General features: G+C 41.8%; 1 protein-coding gene and 1 long non-coding RNA gene across 2 annotated transcripts in view; both read left to right on the top strand.

Annotated features, from left to right (window-relative positions):
• Positions 1 to 11,533, top strand: part of CERS1 (ceramide synthase 1) — a 103,742-nt gene extending 92,209 nt beyond the window's left edge. Inside the window, exon 7 of the mRNA XM_040420370.1 lies at positions 11,324 to 11,533. Within this exon, the coding sequence (XP_040276304.1) occupies positions 11,324 to 11,366 (43 nt within the window). The 3' untranslated portion in view covers positions 11,367 to 11,533. The remainder of the gene's footprint in view (positions 1 to 11,323) is intronic.
• On the top strand, positions 190 to 6,320 carry LOC120991589. The gene is made up of 3 exons (XR_005776729.1): positions 190 to 201; positions 1,758 to 1,763; positions 6,192 to 6,320. It is a non-coding gene; the product is annotated as an uncharacterized LOC120991589 (long non-coding RNA).
• Positions 11,534 to 17,716: the final 6,183 nt, after the last annotated feature.

Consider the following 17,716-nt stretch of genomic DNA (forward strand, 5'->3'; position numbering starts at 1 on the left):
AATGTCAGAATGGGAAAGAAAAGTGACTTTAGCAATTTTGAGCGTGGCATGGTTGTTAGTGCCAGACGGGCCGGTCTGAGTATTTCACAATCTGCTCAGTTACTGGGATTTTCACGCACAACCATTTCTAGGGTTTACAAAGAATGGTGTGAAAAGGGAAAAACATCCAGTATGCGGCAGTCCTGTGGGCAAAAATGCCTTGTGAATGCTAGAGGTCAGAGGAGAATGGGCCGACTGATTCAAGCTGATAGAAGAGCAACGTTGACTGAAATAACCACTCGTTACAACCGAGGTATGCAGCAAAGCATTTGTGAAGCCACAACACGCACAACCTTGAGGCGGATGGGCTACAACAGCAGAAGACCCCACCGGGTACCACTCATCTCCACTACAAATAGGAAAAAGAGGCTACAATTTGCACGAGCTCACCAAAATTGGACTGTTGAAGACTGGAAAAATCTTGCCTGGTCTGATGAGTCTCGATTTCTGTTTAGACATTACAATGGTAGAGTCCGAATTTGGCGTAAACAGAATGAGAACATGTATCCATCCTCTGATGGCTACTTCCAGCAGGATAATGCACCATGTCGCAAAGCTCAAATCATTTCAAATTGGTTTCTTGAACATGACAATGAGTTCACTGTACTAAAATGGCCCCCACAGTCACCAGATCTCAACCCAATAGAGCATCTTTGGGATGTGGTGGAACGGGAGCTTCGTGCCCTGGATGTGCATCCCTCAAATCTCCATCAACTGCAAGATGCTATCCTATCAATATGGGCCAACATTTCTAAAGAATGCTATCAGCACCTTGTTGAATCAATGCCACGTAGAATTAAGGCAGTTCTGAAGGCAAAAGGGGGTCCAACACCGTATTAGTATGGTGTTCCTAATAATTCTTTAGGTGAGTGTATATTATCTCATACACCAGTTTTGTGACATAAATGATTATGAGATGGCTTAAATTTCAGTTGGCAAATTGATGTGCCTCTTAGATTGAGTGGCACTGCATGGTAAAAGGGGTTGTCTCACCTCCAGTTTTGGCTAGGATGTGCCACCAATGTCAGATAGGTGCAAGTCCCACCTCTGGGACCTGTACTTATCTGTAGAATGGAGCTCCCAAAGTGAACAGGAGCACACTGCGCATGCGTGGCCGCCTTTCATTCATTTCTATGGGAGTGTCGAAAAATGACGAGTGCTGGCTTGGCTATTTCCTGCACTTCCAGAGAAGTTAATGGTGCGGAGGCTATGCTTGCATTGTGCACTCTCCATTCATTTCTAAGGGACTTTCAAAAATAGCCAAGTGTGCGACATGAATCCAGTCTATATGTCACTTGCTGATTTATATCCTATGGAACAGACTCCTTTTGAGGCCGTCTTTTCATATGTCCAGTCTTGGACATTCTTGTCCATACTAGTCCCTTGAGTCATATTTTGCAGTTATAAATCTTATTAATTCCAATTATCAAATAGTCACAAATATGGCAATATGATAATATAACCAGTCACAAATATAACCATTAGAGATGAGCGAATTTCAGGTTATGAAATTCGTTGACGCTTCGTTTGATGGTAAAAGGTGAATTTTTTTCCGTTATTCATTCCGTCATAATAGAAGTCTATGGGCTGCAAAACGGATCCGTCCCATTTCCGTTCTGCAGCAGAGGAGTCCCCTGCATAATGGAAATGGGACGGATCCGTTTTGCATCCCATAGACTTCTATTATGACAGAATGAATAACAGAATGCCTCTAAAAGCAATACGTTAAGCATTCCAGCACAGAATTGCGTTATGGTCCGTGGTAACGGAATCCATAACGCAATTCACCTTTTACAGTAAACAAAGCGTCAACGAATTTCAAAATATGAAATTCGCTCATCTCTAATAACCATATAGCAAGCAATATACAGTATACAAACAATTTAAATATGGGAAACATCTTATCAAGTATTACATACAAATATATTTGCAACAATATATCATCCTGTTTTTGCTATCCCTAGAACACCAACGTGGGAAAAATGGCCCTAAAAAACAAATCTCCAAATATGTATGCTATTTATCGCACGATAACTGCATCATAACAAATAATGTAAAGGCATATTCTGAATTTGATGGTCCTTACCACCCTAATAAAAATTATAAAACATACCTACACTATGGAAGGTGTCCTAAAGAGGTTGTGCAGTCATATAGAAATGTATAGCCATGAATATAACTACTTAATACTACAAGCTACTTACGGTACTTATGATAAGTTTTGTTTAGTTTGGGCTCCTCTTGCCCCCTAAGGCCTGTGGTCACTTGACAGTATAGAGAGGACAAATCAATGATGTCACATGACATTCCATCATGTGATTTGATCTTCTTATTGCCGGCCGCCTTTAGACGGAGCAAGCAGACTCAAGGTGTTTCATGTTGGAGCATGGCTGTACATTTTTATAGTGCCAGTCGCTTCGGAGTATCATAGCCTAAATAGGTGTCAGCTTTCATGATATTGATGACCTATCCTCAGGATAGGTCATCAGTATTAGATCGGTTACGGTCCGTCTCTTGTCACACCCCTGATCAGTCATTTGAAGAACCGCAGCACTCATGCGAGTGCTGCGTCCCCTTCAGTGTTGCCCTGCCCACCACTACAATAAATGTGCAATGAATGTTTGAAGGAACAGCCAGGCAGGGCAGCATTGAAGGGGACTATTGTTAGGTCCAATAATAAAGCCTAGTGATGGTAACATCCACCAAGCCTTTTTCGGAAAAGCACGGCAACCAATAGCTTTCTGCACTGGGAGAGTTGCCACCCATTTCCCCTAAAGAAGGGGATACCTAAAGGACAGTACATTCGGGTCCGTCATAACTGTTCCTCCATCTCTGACTTCCAATTGAAGTCTATTGATTTAGAAAAAAGGTTTTTACGACTGGGTTACCCTCAAAGGATACTAACCTCGGCATATCAGTACTCCCTGTCATGTACATGCAAATTACTGCTCAACCCAAGAATTAGAGAGCAAAAGAATGAACAAGTATGGTTGATAGCAACTTTTGATGCTGCAAACAATGCAGTACACAACATCCTGTCCAAGAATTGGGGCATTCTACATATGGATTCGGACGTTGGCCATCTGGTGGGCGATGCCCCCGGGATTACATACCGCAGGGGTCGGAATTTAAAGGACCGGTTGGTTCAAAGCTTCTTTCAGACACCTCATCCTACCACTTGGTTGGTGAACCCCATGATGGGGACATTCCGATGTGGCAGTTGCGTGGCCTGTGGTTTGATCCAACAAGGAAGCAATTTTGTCAGTACTACCACTTCGAAATCATATAAAATCAGAAGTTTCATTAACTACAAATCTTCGGGTCTTGTCTACTTGGCCACATATTCATGTGGCCTTCAATATGTGGGCAAGACGATCCGAGAGTTTCGACGTAGGATAGGAGAACATCTAAACGATGTCCGCAAAAAAGCGGATACTCCCATCACACGTCATATTAACTCCCTTCATTCGGACGATGCACGGTCAATTCTATTTCAAGGCATAGAGGTTCTAAGACCGTCCCCTAGAGGGCGCAATTTGGACCAAAGGGTCCTTAAAAAGGAAGCACAATGGACCTTCCGGCTGAGGACGGTACGCCCCCAAGGACTGAATGATTACATCTCGTATGCTTGGTTTATTGATTAATCCACATGCACAGAACAATCGTTAGGGGTGTGTAAAAAATACAAATATACCATCCTTCGGTTGGTGGGTTGACAATCACACCACAGGTGACATTCTGAGTTTTTAATATCTTGCTTTCTGAATTGAGCAGTCAGTTATCCTTGAGCATCAGAGCTATCGACCTATCACCGATTCCCGACGTACAGTATGTACACAATTGCTTCCAGTGTGACTTTGTTCATCACATATCTATGTCCCCATTTTATTCTTTTAGAGGCTTACAACTATTACCACCACAGCCATCACCTGGATGGCCAGTATCATCTGAATGGCTATCCCCATTGTATCTTTTCTGGGGCTCATAACAATATCACTACAGCCATCATCTGGAGATGAGAATGGTATTCTATGACTGCAATTAATATTCAGCATTGACGCTACTATCAGAATGCGCACTGTATATCTGCGTGTGTTAACTGTCAAGTATTTCTGCTTTAAAGCCGGATACCTCTATAATGATCAGTGATTGATCGGCTTTTATGTTATCTGGCAGTTGCGAGGATGGTGCCCCAGAATTGGGGTCTTTTGCTGACAATAATAATGATGCCCATCTGTTTACACATACAGTCGGCACACATGCTTCCAGTTTTAGTGGGTGCCAATATATGAGGATACCGGCTTTAGAATTTATTTAGTCTGAGGCTGGCCCACTGGGCATCTGCAATCATTATATTAGGTAATGTGTCTTCCGAGGCGCGTATCTAGCCATCACTGTATCCCGTTCCATCCACTATTATACCTGTTATTTTCTACAGTTGGTCCTGCCTTTTGTGTTCCCTATTCTTTACCCTTTTTTGTGGAGCTTGGTGACACATCGGCATGTGGGAGGTAAACTGCTGGCTTGCCCTGCCCTCCCTTCTCCGGACCGGCATACATGTCACCCTTACTTCCCTCTTTAAAACCCAGCGAGTCGGCTGGCGGCTTTATGGCCACCCAAATGCCGGACGTGCTGCCAGATACATTCAATGTGGCGGCGTCTTCTCAGCTCACCACCACGTGCCTAGTAAGCTCCTGATGAGTCACCCTTGTGATAAAAAACCGCGTCGAGCCGGACGCTGATGTGGGGTTATTAGCTAGCAGAGGTTATTATTTCTTTTGTTAGGAGGCAGTACAGGGGTTTTGCACTAATTAGAACACTGGGTATCATAACCAAGGTGTCAGTTTGCCCTATATGTGTGTTAATTTTTGGAGGCAATTTTCTAAAAGACCGAGTAAGCTATTAACTAGCTCTCAGTATTAACTAATTACCCTCCAGTACCCCCAGCCCTCCTTGTCACAGTCAGCACGGACAAATCCAACAGATGTTTTATATTATAATGGGTGTGATAACCATCCGTGACTATTGTTCTCTTGTTTCGTCTGGAGGAGTCTAGTGAAATGTCCAAATTGACTCTCACTACCTTCCCATGGTTACCACGGCCATCTGACACATATGACCTATTTGGTGCAAGTCCTCTATGTGTTCAGTAGTAGTTGACCTCAATATCTATTGCATGTACACAATTAGTGATGGTAATATGTATCACCCCGTTTTATTTTATTTTATCTTCTATGTATCAATAACGTTATTATTTTAGCACCTCTTTCCGCAGTGACAGTGCTCACAGAAGGTGTCTGTATTTTACGGATCCACTGTTTGCGGACTGACATACGGACACGGTCATGTGCATGAGGTCTTAGTTTGGTTGTTATTATGTATTTACTGTCATAATATAACATCAACATATTCCATATTGATAGACACAGATTCTAGCCATTAGCATCTCAGTCTCACAAGCAAATTAACCTATGAATGTTTTTTTTTTTTTTTATCATTGTAAGGGACAGCGTAGCCATATGTTCTCTAGACTGTAACTAGATAACTTGTTTCCAGTATTCTTCCACAAATGTCTGTATAAATATTGTATGGAATTGTCAGTGTCTTGATGCCATCAACCACCTGTGACAGTAAGTGGGAATGCAAGATGGAAGTTGTATTTAACACAGTAATCAGTTTAGGCCGGGTGTCTTTAATTACCAGTTGTTTTCTTGTAGCACACAAGTGCTCCTTCTACGGACATTGCATAGATGAAAATCTACATAGTTGCATTGTTAGTACGGTTGAAAAAAGACACCCACCAATTCTTAAAATGGAGGGGCTGCAGTACTACTTAGACTACATTCACACGACAGAAAAAATGGCCATGAAAAACATGCACATTGTCAGTTTTTCGTGGCCTTTTTGCAGCCATTTTCTGTCCATTTGTAATGGTCGTTTTGCATGTTTTTAACGGCCATTAAAAACGGATGAATTCTATTGGCTTTTTTTTTTTTTTTATTCCAAACCCGGCAGTGCCATCTGTATACATAATGTCTTCCATATTGCCCCCTGGACATCAAATCCCCACACAGTGCCACCAGGCTGATAAATACCAAATTAGTGCTCCCCCTCCACCCAGTATTATTAGTTCCTCCATTAGTGCCCCATAGTATTATTAACCCTTTCATGACCGGGCCTAAAAAAGTCCTGAATGTCCAGGCAATTTTTCGTGATTTTGTGCACGTGGTGGTTTAGTGACCCTAACTTTTTTATTTGACTATAAAAATATTTTTGCAATGAATTTTACTTGACACTTAGGACTTTTTATTAATATTTTTTTTCCTTCTTTTAGGTTTGATTTGGGGAAAACTGCTAATTCTTATTAAAAAGTTTTTTTATTTTTATTATAGCTTTTTATGAAAATAGCAGCACTGATTGGATAGAGTCAGTCTGTTCAGGTACACCCCCCCCCTCCCCTCTGTACCCTTACTGAAGGCTAATAACAAATCATTCATAACTTCTAGTAGAAATAATAAAGGAATGGCACAACATAGAGCCATAAGAATAGATGCTCCAGAATTGTTATTACATGGAGAACGCATGAAGCTAGTAAACCAGGCATGTCAGGAGCGGTGAAAGGTCCTCTTTAACCTTCACTGATATTTTCTGCATAGCAGCACTCTCTACCTGCTGCAAAGGGAACTACAACACAACCTCATTCACATGACTCTTAGTTCCTTCATTCTCCTGCATATTAGGAGTCAGACCCTCACCGATCATAGTGTTATGGAATATGCTAGCAATATACAGGGAGTGCAGAATTATTAGGCAAGTTGTATTTTTGAGGATTAATTTTATTATTGAACAACAACCATGTTCTCAATGAACCCAAAAAACTCATTAATATCAAAGCTGAATATTTTTGGAAGTAGTTTTTAGTTTGTTTTTAGTTTTAGCTATTTTAGGGGGATATCTGTGTGTGCAGGTGACTATTACTGTGCATAATTATTAGCAACTTAACAAAAAACAAATATATACCCATTTCAATTATTTATTTTTACCAGTGAAACCAATATAACATCTCAACATTCACAAATATACATTTCTGACATTCAAAAACAAAACAAAAACAAATCAGTGACCAATATAGCCACCTTTCTTTGCAAGGACACTCAAAAGCCTGCCATCCATGGATTCTGTCAGTGTTTTGATCTGTTCACCATCAACATTGCGTGCAGCAGCAACCACAGCCTCCCAGACACTGTTCAGAGAGGTGTACTGTTTTCCCTCCTTGTAAATCTCACATTTGATGATGGACCACAGGTTCTCAATGGGGTTCAGATCAGGTGAACAAGGAGGCCATGTCATTAGATTTTCTTCTTTTATACCCTTTCTTGCCAGCCACGCTGTGGAGTACTTGGATGCGTGTGATGGAGCATTGTCCTGCATGAAAATCATGTTTTTCTTGAAGGATGCAGACTTCTTCCTGTACCACTGCTTGAAGAAGGTGTCTTCCAGAAACTGGCAGTAGGACTGGGAGTTGAGCTTGACTCCATCCTCAACCCGAAAAGGCCCCACAAGCTTATCTTTGATGATACCAGCCCAAACCAGTACTCCACCTCCACCTTGCTGGCGTCTGAGTCGGACTGGAGCTCTCTGCCCTTTACCAATCCAGCCACGGGCCCATCCATCTGGCCCATCAAGACTCACTCTCATTTCATCAGTCCATAAAACCTTAGAAAAATCAGTCTTGAGATATTTCTTGGCCCAGTCTTGACGTTTCAGTTTGTGTGTCTTGTTCAGTGGTGGTCGTCTTTCAGCCTTTCTTACCTTGGCCATGTCTCTGAGTATTGCACACCTTGTGCTTTTGGGCACTCCAGTGATGTTGCAGCTCTGAAATATGGCCAAACTGGTGGCAAGTGGCATCTTGGCAGCTGCACGCTTGACTTTTCTCAGTTCATGGGCAGTTATTTTGCGCCTTGGTTTTTCCACACGCTTCTTGCGACCCTGTTGACTATTTTGAATGAAACGCTTGATTGTTCGATGATCACGCTTCAGAAGCTTTGCAATTTTAAAAGTGCTGCATCCCTCTGCAAGATATCTCACTATTTTTGACTTTTCTGAGCCTGTCAAGTCCTTCTTTTGACCCATTTTGCCAAAGGAAAGGAAGTTGCCTAATAATTATGCACACCTAATATAGGGTGTTGATGTCATTAGACCACACCCCTTCTCATTACAGAGATGCACATCACCTAATATGCTTAATTGGTAGTAGGCTTTCGAGCCTATACAGCTTGGAGTAAGACAACATGCATAAAGAGGATGATGTGGTCAAAATACTCATTTGCCTAATAATTCTGCACGCAGTGTACTGAAACCTTACAACATGGAAATACCCATTTAATATCTGGATTAATCATACTTGCCAACTTTTGAAAAAAGGCATAAAGAAGATCTTGAAAAGGAACATATGAATGTGTCAAGTGTCTTTTTCCCTTATGCCTCACCCATTTTTATAGGACACAACCCCAACCAATGAAATTTGATCTACAAATAGGTCATACGACATTGTTCACTCTTCATTTAATCCCAAAATGAATACAAGCCCTTGACCAGACCCCTTAACTAATATAGTCTCCAGAGCAAACAAATCCAGACCTGACTCTCTAGATAAATATAGACACCAGATTCTCTAAATTAGTACAAATTCTGTAAAGAAAGACAGACCCCAGAGAAGACCCCCATAGACAAATACAGACCACAGAGAAGACCCTTAAATGAATACAGACCCCAGGCATCCTAGATAAATACAAACAACAGACTAGTTCCTCAGCTCACCTCTTGTAGATGCTCGGACTTGGGCCAGCTCCTGAATGATACAACAATTAAAATAAAATCTTTACAATGTTTCCATGAACTTGTTACATCTGAAGAGTTCCAACATTTTGATACACAATTAAAGAACCATTTCTTCTTTGGGGGCTTCTAATATTGCTACAAAAAAACAAAAAACACTTCGAAATAAGAGAAACCTTTCAGGTTATCAAACCAACATTGTAGATGAGTTTTCAAGGTGGGAAAGGAATACACCAAAATCCGTGCTAAAAACATACTATGGTTTGCACTTAGGCTGTGTTCACACTTGAGCGTTTTACAGCGCGTTCAAACGCGCTGTAAAACGCTCAACACATGAAAACCAATGCTTCCCTATGGCCCTGGTTCTCACTTGAGCATTTTACAGCGCTGAAAAACGCGCTGTAAAACGCCCTACGCTCAAACAAGTACTTGAGCTTCTTTGGGGCGTTTTGACGCGCGTTTGTGGCCATAGGACATTGCAGTCAATCACACAAACGCGCGGCAAACGCGCGTTTACTATTGCAAAAAACGCTCGTCAAAAACGCTCAGGTCTGAACCCAGCCTTACTTATCACTTTGGTTTGTATAACACTGTTAAATATGTTAACAGACTTACAAGATTGTTAATGGTGAAAAAACACTTTTTTTCTTCCAAGATGGAAAATCGGAATAGACAGAAACCACAAAACAATGATGTCTTTGATAATACTGCTTCCATTCAAGTTTGTGACTCTTGATAAAATATTTACAGGTCTTGCAATTGAAGACAGAGGTTCAGTCTGAAATATGTGAACATAATATCAGATACATAATCCCTATTTTTATCCCCTACAATTGCGCTGTGAGTTCATAGAGGAGTTCCAAGAAAATGAATAAACGAATCTTGTACATTTATATCGTAATACACACAAGTACGGTATGTCAACTTGTGGACCCCTGCGGAGCAACAATCTATTAAAAAAATTAACAAGCTTAATGGATCTCACAATCCCAACTGTGGATAAAAGGGGTGGTTGTTGAACTTGTTCCCTATAAGAATCAGTAGGAATGACGAGCACAGCCACGAGAAACCTTTCAAATGTCTCAAAGCATTTTATGCAAGAACACATGATAACTCATACCTGCGCTTCTCTGACTTAGAAAGCGTTAAATAACCTGTTGCCTGCTGGGGGTGGAGACTGTAAAAGAGTACGGTCTGAAACGCATAAGAGGAGTTTGGACATAAGGGGGGAGATTTATCAAAACTGGTCAAAAGGGAAACTGGCTTAGTTGCCCATGGCAAGCAATCAGATTCAATCTTTCATTTTTTAGAGCTCCTTTGGAAAATAAAAGGATCAATCTGATTGGTTCCTAGGGGAACCTATGCACACGTTTTGGTAATACTCCCCCTATGTTCCTGGGCTGTGATATTGTTGTTGTTTTTTTACCGTATGGTTTAAAAGTTACGTTTTATTGGTATCTGAGTGCTAAATTATCTTGTCCAAAACCAATACAAACACCAGACACCTCAAACTCATATAGATTCCAAACCAGCAGGAATGAGGAGAATTGAGTATTCCCAAGGGTTGTGGGGTGTCCAACCCCCTATCAGATAGTGACGGCCATGCCCTTTAATATTGCTAGCGTCCATATGTTAGAAATTGGTCGTGACATTTTTCTGATTGTTGGTACTCTACCAACTGATTTATTTTGCACTGCCACGAACAAAGATACAAGCATTTGAAGAATGGTTTTGGAAGATGTGTGTCGATGTAAAGTACATGAAACAAATTCTGTGTATCTGTGGAGACATTTTCAAGTACATTCAAGTTTTGCAATTTTGTGTATTTCACTTTTTTTTTTTTGCCTAGAGAGTAGAAGTCTAAAATCTTTTTAGTTTTTTTATTGTAGATGCAATGATTTTGCCTAAATTTTTGTATGTGCTGATGTGCATTTGAACTGCCCTGTGAATATTCATTTGTTTTAAGTGAGGGCTATATCTGTTGTGTAAACAAAAAAAAGACTGTAAAACGATATGATATACTTAAATATACTGTGTTGTACAATTTTCTTTAACCCTTGTAAAGAAACGTATATTGAGCTGAAGAATATTATTATTTTATTAAGAAAAGTAATATAGTATAAGGTAATATTGCTCAGTAGGCGTAGACTCATGAAACCTGTATTAGGGGCCCCTTGCTTGCCAGAAGTGCAATGTCCTATGTTTACTGCCTAAAAACCAGACAGGTTATTTCTCATCATTATTATTTAAAGCAAGTAATATCCTGAGCAGATATGTACTGTACATGGTCAGATCTGTCAGAAAGGAAGGTAGGTATGCAATGAAAAAGATGTCTCCTCATCTCTGGCTCCATCTAATAAATTTATGGTGACTGGAATAATATGTTTACACTTCTATAAATCTTTTACATACATACTAACATGCTGTTTTCTCCTCTTTTATACAGGCAAAACATGTCAAATGGATATGTAAAGAAAAAGAGAGCATAAGGACGGTGAAGTAAAGTGCCATGAGCGGTGGTCTCTCAAATAAAGCCTTGTATTGTCATTCAATGAACTGAATTTTTTTCTTTTTTTGCTTGATCTACTGTTTTGTCAGAGCCTCAACATAATTTACCTCAAAACCTCAAGTATTTAACGTATTATTGGCAATTAACATGTCCTTATTGGTTTAAGGTATAGCTGATGCTGACTCTAACAGTGTTCAAATATTTCTTAAATATAATAAAATTTAAAAAGAACAGGTGTGCTTGGAATTTTATATCCTTACATGTTTGCGACTTTTTTAACACCACTTGCTCAACAATATTTAACATCAGCGTTTCTGCTTATCATAGACCAGTGTACATGCCACCTTGAATTAGGCCAAACAGACACTTTCTTGACCTATTCGTTGAATGGGCGCCTATGGCTACGTTGGCCGCATGCATCAGGAACTTTACTAGCTTGTTTGCTTAACATGTTCATATAGTATGATGTGTACACAGCCAAATATTAAATGACTTTATCTAGTGAAAAATTCTGAGGGCTCACATCACCCTCTTAGATTTGCTTCAAACTTGTCTAAGACCAAGATAGAGTTAGTATTTGAATCTCTTTGCTGCTTCTGAATGCAAAAGGCTAATGCTACTCGGCGACCTTGGCATTGAGACTGGCAAATAGAATTCAGCTGTCATAGCAGCTTGTAGGGGGCAGTGCGACTCCATTCAGCTTCATTACTTACTATGCTAGCAGTGCTATACTGTGATCTTTGGTCATTTGATGTGTGTGGCATCCAAAATCTTTGTGTAGTCCTAGCCTAGAAGGTTTACAGACAAGGAGGACAACCTTTTTACATATTGTATGTAAAGCTGCATCCACTACATTTTCTTCTACTACAGTATAATGCCATCTTATGTGTGCCCTAATGAATGATGGACTGGTAGAGATAGAGAGAAAACCCTGCCCTCGAGGGCCTGCAATCTACAATAATAATAACATGTCTACAAAAACTACTGTACGTATAATGTGTTGTAGACCAGGACCTAGCAAAACATAACAAGGCAAATATCTGAAATAATATATTGATGCAACTACTCCTCTGGTCTCCAGTTAAATAAAGAGGAGAGCATTTATGAAAATTAGCATGAAACAAAAAGGGTGGTAATGAAAGTTCACTGGATAATATATGCTATGCATATGAGAATAACTCTAAATATCGGCATGATATGCTAAATTACCAACCATCTCCAGTTAACAGTAGTCAGTAAGTGGACTTTAGTTGGAGAGGGATGGGCATCATAATGTAATAACTTTACAGGATATAATCAAGAGCAAATATAGAGGAACCCCACATTGTAAGGCCACCTTTATGGTGATACATCTCATTTTCATGACCCTTATGCCTATTCCCCCCCCCCCCCCAACCTTGTTTGCTAACATTGCAGTGCAATGTTGGGCCCTGTTCAGATGGCGTACGAACCTTGTGTCAGACGTATATGTTAGGAGGATTTTCTGACGTATACCTAGATCAAATGCTCTGAAATATGCCAATGTATATATACAGTATACGGTGGAACCTGTCTTGTTAAACCGCTGTATGGTCTTGGTCTTGCAGCTCAGTTTCAGAGTGTTGGCAATCTTCTTATAGCCTAGACCAGTGACGTGCAAACTGCGGCTCTCCAGCTGTTGTAAAACTACAAATCCCATCATGCCCTGCTGTAGGCTGATAGTTGTAGGCAGACTGGGCATACTGGAAGTTGTAGTTTTACAACAGCTGGAGAGCCGCAGTTTGCCCATCCCTGGCCTAGACCATCTTCATCTGTAGAGCAACAATTGCTTTTTTCTGATTCTCAGAGAGTTCTTTGCCATGAGGTGCCATGTTGAACTTCCAGTGACCAGTTTGAGAGTGTCACCAAATTTTACACACCTGCTCCCTATTCACACCTGAGTCCTTGTAATACTAACGAGTCACATGATAACGGGGAGGGAAAATGGCTAATTGGGCACAACTTGGGCATTTTCACTTAGCGGTGTACTCATGTTTGTTGCCAGGGGTTTAGACATTAATGGTTGTGTGTTGAGTTATTTTGAGCCCACACCAAATTTACACTGTTATACAAGCTGTACACTGACTACTTCACATTGTATCAAAGTGTCATAACTTCAGTGTTGTCCCATGAAAAGATATAATAAAAAATTTTCAAAAATTGTGAGGAGTGTACTAACTTTTGTGAGATACTGTAATAAGATGGCATACATCGCTCATAGGCTTGCATGTAAATAAAATAAAGTACACTATGCATAGAAATGTATAAAAGGTAAATAGACATACACTGACCCAAAGGAGACCAAGAGGACACTCTTGTGAACTGGGAGGGGGGGGGGGTCTATCGCTGTATTTAGCTGCATACCCCTTGTCGAAGCCCTGGTTGACTAAAACTTCCTGCCTTCCCCACCCTTTCTTTGATAAGTGTAGAGTATGATTGTCGAGTCAGCCTGGCGCGCTAGTGGCTGGCTGCTGGAAACCCAACTCTTTCAAGTGCATATTAATCCATCGCCATCCAGTGCTCTAGAGACCTCCATCCTTCTCTACCAGGCCCTAGTATATTAGAGGGGACTAGCCTATATCAACCGTTTTGGAGTGTCTTGACGTCTGACCCGGCTGCGGCCTATCACCCGGCTGAGGCCCCGACATCGAGTGCCGGAGGTCTCCTGTGCTCTCGGCGGAGCCCGGACGCACTCACTTGGTGGAGCTGTCCCACTCAATTCGGACCTATCCTGACCCTGCGGAAGTGCCACCAGCTGGAGCCTGGTGCTTGGCGGACGACCATCACAACGGCAGTGAAGATGGAGAAGCCCGGCCTAGTTTGCAGCGCCAGGACTCGATCTTCTACAGATGCCGGCAGGCCAGCTTGACCCCAGGTTAGACAGACTGACCGCATGTGGTGCCGGAGCCTACAGTACAGCACCCACTCTTCTCCCACTACACCAGCAGTCCTGCAAGTCGGGCGCTGAGGAATATATTGAGGCGCAGACCCCCATGCCATAATAATACCGCAGCACTTGAGTGTGGATGGGAGAGCGCCCCACAGCTCCCAGGCAGGCAGCAGACCTTAAAACATCGGTTCCCAGAGCTATAATACCTCAGGGGGGGTGGGAGAGACCGCCAGCCTGAATACAAGGCAGAGATTGTATCACTTACCAGGCCCAATAACCAACTGGACCCCAATTGTAGGTCAGGCTGAAGGGGCCTATCCGACTTCACAACTACCACATGCCTCACAAGGCCAATCGCACTGTATCCGCTAATAGGAGCACCGCTACAATTTTTCGGATCCCCTACCCTCTTCGCCTATACCTCTTATACTTTACAAGAGACTTGTCCAAATTCCTTTTCTCCTTGAACCCTAAGGGCTCCACATAATGTGAACCTTCCACCCTATTATTGGGGGACCTCAGGCATACTCCTAACACTCAGGAGATCATTATGGTGAAAATTGGCCGCAAAACACCTAGACTAGAGCAAGAGATGACTACCTCATCTACCCATTTTGATATGGATAAGTACCTGACTAAACAAAGCACTATGGCAATATCCAAAGTTCTGTCGCCTAGGGGCACTCGAGCTTCAGACTCAGAACATGATGGCGACGAACACTTTGAAAAAAGCAAACCAATCTCCAGATCATTTATCTCCCGCCTCCCCACCTCATCCCTGGCCCCCATTGCAAAAGACATCTCTGAGATTAAGCAAGACCTCCAACACCTGGGCCACAGAATTGACACGCGCGAACAAATGCAGACATCCGTCATAAACCACTCGGAGGCAGTAGCCTTCTAGAGGACTCAGAAGAGCAGTTACTGATCATCGAAAGAGCACACCGAGCTTTGAGGCTGAAACCCAAACCCGCTGAACCCCCCAGAGATTTAATCTGCAAATTGGTGGACTTTGGCATAAAAGAAAAAATCCTACAGAGTGCCAGATCCTCTGATCAAAAGCTTCCTCTCCTCTCTCCACCTCCCAACATTGTCAGAGGACCAGCAAAGAGAGGTCAGTAGACCTTTCACACTATCCGAACTCCAGTCCATCCTGTCAATGAGCCCAACGGGTAAGAGCCCGGGTCCTGATGGTCTCCCTATTTCATACTACAAGTCTCTACGAGAGATTCTCCAACCCCACCTCCTACACTTTTGTAACGCTGTGCTGCAGGCCTCTGCATTACCGAGACTTGAAGCACATATTTCCCTTATACACAAAGAGGGAAAAGATTCAGAACTATGCAGTAGTTTTTGCCAGCCTTGTAGCACAGTGTCTGAGTCTTCTGTTACCGAGTCTTGTCTCCTCAGAACAGGTCGGCTTTATAAAAGTCAGAGAGGGCAAGGACAATTCCATCAGACTTCTTCATCTCATGCAACACGCTAACATATCCCGCTCCCCTCTATTTTTCCTTGACACAGACGCTGGGAAAGCCTTCGACAGGGTGGACTGGACCTTCATGACTGAAACGTTGCAATATTTTAAGATCCCTAACTCTTTCATCAAACCCATCTCTCAACTATACTCCAGTCCCTACGCGAGAGTTCGCGCCAATGGCCTGCTGTCAGACTCGTTCGACATCTTAAATGGTACACGACAAGGCTGCCGGCTATCATCTTCACTATTCATCCTAGTGATGGAAACTCTGATTCAGAGCATAAGACAACATCCTGCCATAGCAGTTTATAAAGTAAATGCAGTAGATCACAAAGCGGCAGCCTTTGCTAATGACCTTCTTCTGATTCTCACTGATCCTACAAAAGAGATACCAGCCGTGCTGGACACATTTACCACATTTGGCTCCCTCTCCAACTTCAAAATAAACCTAGAAAAATCAGAGGCATTAGGCATAAATATCTCTCAAGACCTTAAGAACACCCTTGAAAGGCAGTTCCCGTTTAAATGGCCAAATAGCCACATAAGGTATTTAGGGATTAAACTCAGCACACGTTGGTCCGACTTGATCAAACTCCACTACCTACCACTATTACAAACCTCTCTCCATGAAATAGAATCCTGGTCTGCTCCCTTCATATCCTGGATTGGAAGGAAAAACCTACTAAAGGGGCTCATCCTGCCTAGAGTCATCTATTTGTTCCAGTCATCTATTTGTTCTCGAACTATATTTGGAAAAACAAACAGCCCAGGCTAGGTTTCTTCACACTGACACTCCCCAAATCGTTAGGTGGACTGAGCACACCAGACCTGTTTATATACTACACCCACGACAAACAAATTACATGTAGCACTCGAAGAACTCTCCGATACCTCTTAGGACCTTACTGGTAGCACCAGCTGACTACTTAGACACATTAACTTTCAAGAATGCTCTAACTCACGTCGTAGCACACTTATGGAAAGCACATGCAACACATCTCCTACCTGCCCCTTCTCCGTTAGCTACAGTGAGAGATCTTCCGAAGCTTTGTAATGCACAACAGCAACTCCATTCCCCAGATCGATTGCATACTTTAAACACGCCACGAGACAACATAATAGAAAATGGAAAATAAACCCCTTGGCGAACTAAACAATTTCATAGACGAGGGACCATTAAATTTCCTCCAATACAACAAACTCCTCCATTCCCATATACCTTCCCCAGTACATACCGCATAGTTCCTATACAGGTTCTCTTTTTTTTTTTTATGTTGGATTTTTGAGTTCAATGCAGACCACCAATTTCTAGATTATGTTCTCATAAGGATTGTTAATATGGGACATTGCAACTGGAAAATTAACGACCCGGCTATCATGAATCAACGACCATTAGGTCACTACATCAATACCAAGACTACATATTTGATTGATTGTTATGTAACCATTACATGTATGATGCCTGTTGTCTTTTTACTTGATGATGTTAAATATCAATAAAAAGAAAATTGAAAAGAAAGTGTAGAGTATGATTGCCATGAACCCATGAAGTCTAGTGGACTGTTACTGACCCCATCCCTAGCTGTAACTATTCTGGATGATTTTTTCAATTTTGTTTGGTTGAATTGGACCAGGTTTTTACTTATGGTTTTCAGGATATAAATCAGTCAAGAACTCCTATCTGTCTCCATGTGACTTAAGTTACCTCATTCCCCTCATGCTTTGTTGTGATATTTTAATGTGTTTTTGTTCTTTATTGAGGAGACTGGTGGTCTGTAATGGTCACATTGGGACCAGAGATGCTTGCTAATCCTTCTCTACACAGAATATTATTATTCCTTGCCCTGGCCATAAAGGGGGTTATGGGGAATCCCAGCTGCAGGATCTTTTGGCAGTAAAGAGGTTTTCCAGCTCAGGTGGCTGAGGTTCAAATTATAGATCAGCT

This window comes from Bufo bufo, chromosome 2, assembly GCF_905171765.1.
Source record: "Bufo bufo chromosome 2, aBufBuf1.1, whole genome shotgun sequence".
Classification (NCBI taxonomy): Eukaryota; Metazoa; Chordata; class Amphibia; order Anura; family Bufonidae; genus Bufo; species Bufo bufo.